This window comes from Acipenser ruthenus, unplaced genomic scaffold (genome assembly GCF_902713425.1).
Source record: "Acipenser ruthenus unplaced genomic scaffold, fAciRut3.2 maternal haplotype, whole genome shotgun sequence".
Classification (NCBI taxonomy): Eukaryota; Metazoa; Chordata; class Actinopteri; order Acipenseriformes; family Acipenseridae; genus Acipenser; species Acipenser ruthenus.
The window spans coordinates 1-7500 of record NW_026708393.1 but is presented as its reverse complement, the minus strand read 5'-3'; the positions used below and the strand labels follow the sequence as shown (position 1 = coordinate 7500).

Below are 7500 nucleotides of genomic sequence, written 5' to 3'. Positions count from 1 at the left end.
TGTGTGTGTGTGTCTCAGTGTGTCTGTGTGTCTCAGTGTGTGTGTCTCAGTGTGTCTGTGTGTCTCAGTGTGTGTGTGTGTCTCAGTGTGTGTGTCAGTGTGTGTGTGTGTGTGTGTGTGTCAGTGTGGGTGCGTATTCAGTGTGTATCTCTGTTTAATTATACATACTGTATAGTAATCTCATTTACACTGTATATAATGATGACGTGTGTATTAAACATCCCCCAGCATACCAGCAAACAATGACAAAAAAACACTCTGAATAATAATAATAATAATAATAATACTGAAACATGACGTCACCGCTTTAACAATTATTATTATTATTATTATTATTATTATTATTATTATTATTATTATTATTATTATTATTAGTTTATTTAGCAGACGCCTTTATCCGAGTTGATTTACAGAGTCTAGGAGGGGTCACCGAGAGGAGGGTGATGCTGCTAAACTTTTGTCCACAGCTGTACATGATGTATCGTAATAGAGGTCTGTATCGCTTGTGATACGAGACCACAGCATAAAGAACTACAGCTCCCAGCATGCCTCACCATTGCCGCGGGTGCAGAGGCATGCTGGGAGCCGTAGTTCTGTATTGTAATAGAGGTTTGTAATGGAACAGATGACTGCAGCACAAAGAACTACAGCTCCCAGCATGCCTCACCATGGCCACGGGTGCAGAGGCATGCTGGGAGCCGTAGTCCTAGCCAGCTCTCCTGTCTTCCCCAGGCTCCAGCTCTGCTAAGGGACACACTGTCATGGGGGACCCAGAGCTCAGCTCTCCCACCCAGCCCCTGTCCTCCCCCCGCTCCCCCCTCTCCCTCCCCTTCGGGTTCCTGCGGGAGGGCAGCAGGGTGTGGGAGAGGGGCCAGCCTCATTTCAGAGGGGAGCTGCCCAGCCCCCTGGCCACCAAGCGCACTCGGACCTACTCTGCGTGAGTATGTCCTGTCTGTGTGCAGCCGCCACGTTGGCTCCGGCGCGGAGGCACAGCCCTGTTGTGGTCTGTGGGAGGTTTTGAGCCAATATGGCCGACATGTCGCTCAGTTTCTTCGTGTCTGTGTCTGTCTCCTCTCTCTGTCTGTGAGCGTGTGTCTGTGTCTGTCTCCTCTCTCTCACTCTCTCTCACTGTGTGTGTTTATCTGTGTGTGTGCGCGTCTTAGTGCTCTCTGTGTGTGTGTGTGTCTGTATCTCTCTCTCTCTCTCTCTCCCTCCCTCCCTTCTCTCCCTCTCTGCGGCTGGTTCTCTCTGCAGGGGTCACTGTAAACACTTCTCCTCTCTCTCTCTCTCTCTCTCTCTCTCTCTCTCTCTCTCAGTTCTGCTCGTGCTGCGGCTGGTTCTCTCTGCAGGGGTCACTGTAAACACTTCTCCTCTCTCTCTCTCTCTCTCTCTCTCCTCTCTCTCTCTCTCTCTCTCTCTCTCTCTCTCTCTCTCTCTCAGTTCTGCTCGTGCTGCGGCTGGTTCTCTCTGCAGGGGTCACTGTAAACACTTCTCCCGCTCGCAGGGTCACGGGTTCATCACCCCGGCCAGCGGAGGAGAGGACATCTTCGTGCACATCTCAGAGTGAGTGACCTCCCCTCCCCTACACCCTCCCCTCCATCTCACAGTGAGTGACCTCCCCTCCCCTACACCCTCCCCCCTACACCCTCCCCTCCATCTCACAGTGAGTGACCTCCCCTCCCCTACACCCTCCCCTCCATCTCACAGTGAGTGACCTCCCCTACACCCTACAACCCTCCCCTCCATCTCAGAGTGAGTGACCTCCCCTACACCCTACAACCCTCCCCTCCATCTCAGAGTGAGTCTGACCTCCACACCCTCCCCACCCCCCCATCCCCTCTCCCATGCTTTCCGTTCTGATCGAGTGACTAGATCTCTCCCCCTCTCCTCCTCTCTCCTCCTCTCCTCTCCTCTCTCCTCTCTCTCCCCCCTCTCTCTCTCTCTCATCCCCCTCCTCTCTCTCTCTCTCTCCCCCTCCTCTCTCTCTCTCTCTCTCTCTCCTCTCCTCTCTCCTCTCCCCTCTCCTCTCCTCTCTCTCCTCTCTCTCTCCCTCCTCTTCCTCTCTCTCTCCTCCCCCTCCTCTCTCTCTCTCTCTCTCTCTCTCTCTCTCTCTCTCTCTCCTCTCTCTCTCTCCCCCCTCCTCTCTCTCCCTCTCCCCTCCTCCCCCCTCCTCTCTCTCTCTCTCCTCCGCAGTATCGAGGGGGAGTACGTTCCCATTGAGGGGGATGAGGTCACCTACAAGGTCTGCTCCGTCCCGCCCAAGAACCAGAAGATCCAGGCGGTGGAGGTGGTGATCACACACCTGACCCCAGGAACGAAGCATGAAACCTGGACAGGACGCGTCATCAGTGCCTAGACTTCACTGAGAGCGGAGAGGAGAGGAGAGGGGAGGAGAGGGGGAGAGGAGAGAGGAGAGGAGGGGGAGAGAGGAGAGAGAGAGAGGAGAGGAGGAGAGGAGGGGGAGAGAGTAGGGGAAAGAAGAGAGGGGGGAGAGGAGAGAGTAGGGGAGAGGAGAGGGAGGAGGGGAGAGAGGAGGAGGAGATGAGAGGAGAGGGAGAGAGAGTAGGGGAGAGGAGAGGGAGGAGGGGAGAGGAGGAGGGGAGGGGGAGAGGAGAGGAGAGGAGAGAGGGAGGAGGAGAGAGAGGGGAGGGGGAGAGAGAAGAAAGGAGAGAGGAGGGGAGAGGGAAGAGGAGAGAGGGGAGGGGGAAGGGAGGGAGAGAGAGGAGGGGAGAGGGAGTGGAGGAGAGAGAGGGGAGGGGGAGAGAGAAGAAAGGAGAGGGGAGAGGAGAGGAGGGGAGAGGGAAGAGGAGAGAGGGGAGGGGGAAGGGAGGGAGAGGAGGAGAGAGGAGGGAGAGAGGAGAGGGAGTGGAGGAGAGAGAGAGAGGAGAGGGGCAGGGGAGAGGGCAGAGGGAGAAGGGAGAGATAGGAGGAAGAGAGGAGAGGAAGAGGGGAGAGAGGAAGATATGACTGCCCCTTTATCATTTCTTTTTTTATTTTCTATTATTTTTTTTCTCCTAGAATTTTAGACCCTCCAAAAAAAAATCAAAAAAAAACTGTGACAAGCTTCCAGACGCGTGGGGTGAAATAAACACGAGTAGCTAAAACGATCAGGGGTCAGATTACAAAAACATCCGACAGGACAGTCTCATCTTCTCCTCAGAGACAGAACGTCCCGACTACAAGTTCAGCAGAGTCTGATGTAGCAAAGCATTTCCATGTTAGCTTGTGAGTCGCATGATTTAAAATGCGCAATTCACCGTTTATCAATAGCATTGCCATCAGCTTTTTCGTCTTTAAACTCATCTGAATGCGTTTTATCAGCGCCTGGTATTGCTGTGTTTGTTGTTCGTGTTAGCTGTGAAATGTTTAAATAAAGATGTAAAATTGAAAAAAAAAATTACCAGCACTAAAATAAAATCGGCATTAAAACTACATCTCCCAGCATGCCTCACCACTCGCGGTAACAGCCGGGGGTGATGGGAGCTGTAGTTCTTTATACAAAGGTAGTGCCGCGATACTAAAGCAAAGGGTGTTTAGCGCGAGTCCTCACTGTAGTGACGCAGGCTGTGGAGTTCTATAAAGAACTACAGCTCCCAGCAGCCCTTGCTGTTAGTGTGATGGGAGTTGTAGTTCTTTATACCGGCCAGCGTAATTATGTATATTCTAGACCACTTTGTTTCACTGTGAGTGGAGAGGGGGTGGTGATACTAACAGGGGTGTGATATTAAACGGGTTAGCCGTTAGTCATGTGTGGTTAATAAAAAGTTTAATTTTATTACATGGTGTAAAACAGGGTCTCTCTCAGCGTCTTCAGTGTAAATTCAACGGCAAACGTTTCCACTAGAAGTCTCTCTCAGCGTCTTCAGTGTAAATTCAATGGCAAACGTTTCCACTAGAAGTCTCTCTCAGCGTCTTCAGTGTAAATTCAATGGCAAACGTTTCCTCTAGAAGTCTTTCTCAGCGTCTTCAGTGTAAATTCAATGGCAAACGTTTCCACTAGAAGTCTCTCTCAGCATCTTCAGTGTAAATTCAACGGCAAACGTTTCCTCTAGAAGTCTCTCTCAGCGTCTTCAGTGTAAATTCAACGGCAAACGTTTCCACTAGAAGTCTCTCTCAGCGCCTTCAGTGTAAATTCAACGGCAAACGTTTCCACTAGAAGTCTCTCTCAGCGTCTTCAGTGTAAATTCAATGGCAAACGTTTCCACTAGAAGTCTCTCTCAGCGTCTTCAGTGTAAATTCAATGGCAAACGTTTCCTCTAGAAGTCTCTCTCAGCGTCTTCAGTGTAAATTCAATGGCAAACGTTTCCACTAGAAGTCTCTGTCAGCGTCTTCAGTGTAAATTCAATTGCAAACGTTTCCACTAGAAGTCTTTCTCAGCGTCTTCAGTGTAAATTCAATGGCAAACGTTTCCACTAGAAGTCTTTCTCAGCGTCTTCAGTGTAAATTCAACAGCAAACGTTTCCACTAGAAGTCTTTCTCAGCGTCTTCAGTGTAAATTCAACGGCAAACGACTGGAGACAGAATTCTAGTCAAAACATTTGCCATTAAATGCATTAATCCTGTCTTTATTATCTCTTTAGTGTCCTGTATTATACTGTAGATCAATCTGGAGAGGAAAAAACTGCCTATTTGTCATTATTATTATTATTATTATTATTATTATTATTATTATTATTATTATTCACAATTTCTTGTGTCAAAATAAATAATAAAAAAACATGTAGAAAACAGATTTATGTATTTATTATTATTATTATTATTATGATTAAAACTACAGTACTTTACAATAAATTGCAAACTCACTCATTCAAAAAAAAAAATTATATATATATATACATATATATACACACAATCATTTTTTCAGCAGCTCCACACATTTTTCATTTGCATAATACATTTGGGTGTCATCTACCGCCCCCTAGAGGACAAGGGCCAGTCCTGCAGCGTGTCATAATTATTATTATTATTACTGTGGTTAATGTCTGTTGTAAGCCCTCCTGGCCAGCAGGGGTCGCTGTAGCGCGAGGCAGGTTTTCCTCTCATTTGTTTGCAGGAATTAGTTTGACGATCGCGTTCTGATCGTGGGTGTGTTAGTGAAGGCTCCACACCCCCCCCCCCCCCCCCCTCCCCCCGAAAGTCACAATTGCACCCCAAAAAGCTCCTTACAAAGCCGGACTGTGTCTTCTGGGGAGCTGACTGTGTACCCCACTGTACGAGGGTCGCTGAAAATCTCATAGTCATTCCCTCCCTGCAGAGAACAAGAATTAGAAATTAGAAAAACACACCCAGTCCCTCCTCAGCTCCGCTAGAGCCACACTGCTTCCCTCCCAGTCCCTCCTCAGCTCCGCTAGAGCCACACTGCTTCCCTCCCAGTCCCTCCTCAGCTCCGCTAGAGCCACGCCGCTTCCCTCCCAGTCCCTCCTCAGCTCCGCTAGAGCCACGCCGCTTCCCTCCCAGTCCCTCCTCAGCTCCGCTAGAGCCACGCCGCTTCCCTCCCAGTCCCTCCTCAGCTCCGCTAGAGCCACGCCGCTTCCCTCCCAGTCCCTCCTCAGCTCCGCTAGAGCCACGCCGCTTCCCTCCCAGTCCCTCCTCAGCTCCGCTAGAGCCACACTGCTTCCCTCCCAGTCCCTCCTCAGCTCCTATAGAGCCACACTGCTTCCCTCCCAGTCCCTCCTCAGCTCTGCTAGAGCCACACTGCTTCATTCCCAGTCCCTCCTCAGCTCCGCTAGAGCCACGCTGCTTCCCTCCCAGTCCCTCCTCAGCTCCGCTAGAGCCACACTGCTTCCCTCCCAGTCCCTCCTCAGCTCCGCTAGAGCCACACTGCTTCCCTCCCAGTCCCTCCTCAGCTCCGCTAGAGCCACGCCGCTTCCCTCCCAGTCCCTCCTCACCGGTGAAGTTTCGTTCCCAAAGAAATAAATGATCTCCAGTCCTTCTGTTTCCAGGATATCGAGGCAGTATCTTTTATCCCACCCTTCTGGGAAAATATCAAAGCTAATCAGTCCTCCTGCAAGATAAAACAGACAGCGAAATTTATAATTTACACACAGACTCCCTCCCTCCCTCCCTCACCCCCCTAAGAGAAAGGGTGCTCCCTCCAGAGACTGAACTGCTCCCTCCCTCCTTCCCTTCCTCCCTCCCTCCTCCTCCCTTCTCTCCCTTCCCTCCCTCCCTTCCCCCCTTCCCTTCCTCCCTCCCTTCTCTCCCTTCCTTCCCTCCCTCCCTTCCCTTCTTCTCTCCCTCCCTTCCGTCCCCTCTCTCCCTCCCTCCCTCCCTCTCTGATGCACTGCCGGTGTTGTACTCTAGGGGGTGGTGTGGCTCCTTCACTCACCCCTGGTGAAACACAGCCCTTTCCCAGCGAATTCCTCCTGCAGGGCGGTGACAAATTTCTCCCGAATTTTCTCTTTCTGATAAAAAAAATTAAATAAATTAAATAAACACAATGATAAAGCACAGAGAGGTCTGGTAAAGCACAGGGAAGCATTGTAAAGCACAGAGAGGTCTGGTAAAGCATAGGGAAGCATTGTAAAGCACAGAGAGGTCTGGTAAAGCATAGGGAAGCATTGTAAAGCACAGAGAGGTCTGGTAAAGCATAGGGAAGCATTGTAAAGCACAGAGAGGTCTGGTAAAGCATAGGAAAGCATTGTAAAGCACAGAGAGGTCTGGTAAAGCATAGGGAAGCATTGTGAAGCACAGAGAGGTCTGGTAAAGCATAGGGAAGCATTGTAAAGCACAGAGAGGTCTGGTAAAGCATAGGGAAGCATCAAGGCTGGTTACCTTGTCAATTAATGAGAATTCAATTCGCTCTTCAGACGTGCAGCTCCGACCAATCGGGGAAATGTTCAGCATTCCGTTCCGGAATTCGATAAAAGTGCCTCTGAGAGAGAGACAGAGAGAAGAGAGGAGGAGAGGGGGAGAGGGGGAAGGGGAGTTTAATAATAAGACACACCTGAGCTTGTTAGCTAGACACACTGGGGGCTGATCAAGCTGGTAGCAGTAAAACCTGGACTGGATCACACTGCTGTGGGATAGGAGTCTGATTCCCCTCCCTGATCTCTCTGTCTAAATATCCCACAGTTCCCAGCAATATCCTGTAGCTCTCTTCACTATAAAATCAGCTACAAACCTCCTTCAACCAAAGTCTATCTGCAGGGCTGGGAATCAGACTCCCGCTGCACAGCAGTGTGATCCAGTCCTGGTTTCACTAGGAGTTTAATAATAAGACACACCTGAGCTTGTTAGCTAGACACACTGGGGGCTGATCAAGCTGGTAGCAGTAAAACCTGGACTGGGCACACTGCTGTGTGATAGGAGTGTGATTTGCAGCCCTGCTCTGTACCCCAGTGTGTGCGGCGCAGTGTCGGGGTCCCCTCACCTCTTCTTGGGTAGTTTCAGCACAGCCATGTAACTCAGGCAGAAGTTAATGAGATCCTGAAGCAGCTCCTCCCCCAACTGGTTCTGAATCGCCTGGGAAAAGAGAGGAGAGCTCAGAGAGACTACAAC

At 50.3% G+C, this 7500-nt stretch overlaps 2 protein-coding genes across 2 annotated transcripts in view; one reads left to right on the top strand and one right to left on the bottom strand.

The window, feature by feature from the left end:
* Window positions 1-2410, top strand: part of LOC131732134 (cold shock domain-containing protein C2-like) — a 4225-nt gene extending 1815 nt beyond the window's left edge. The window contains exons 2-4 of the mRNA XM_059021066.1: window positions 733-937; window positions 1441-1563; window positions 2194-2410. Coding sequence (XP_058877049.1) covers window positions 762-937; window positions 1441-1563; window positions 2194-2356 — 462 coding nt within the window. The 5' untranslated portion in view covers window positions 733-761 and the 3' untranslated portion in view covers window positions 2357-2410. The remainder of the gene's footprint in view (window positions 1-732; window positions 938-1440; window positions 1564-2193) is intronic.
* A 2311-nt stretch (window positions 2411-4721) lies between these two features.
* LOC131732135 (phosphomannomutase 1) lies at window positions 4722-7464 on the bottom strand (the record flags this gene model as incomplete). Its single annotated transcript, XM_059021067.1, is given in 5 exon segments — window positions 4722-5248; window positions 5889-6004; window positions 6329-6404; window positions 6775-6874; window positions 7373-7464. Coding segments are annotated over 5 exon segments (495 nt in total), but the record flags the coding sequence as incomplete, so codon positions are not given.
* Between the last annotated feature and the right edge of the window lie 36 nt (window positions 7465-7500).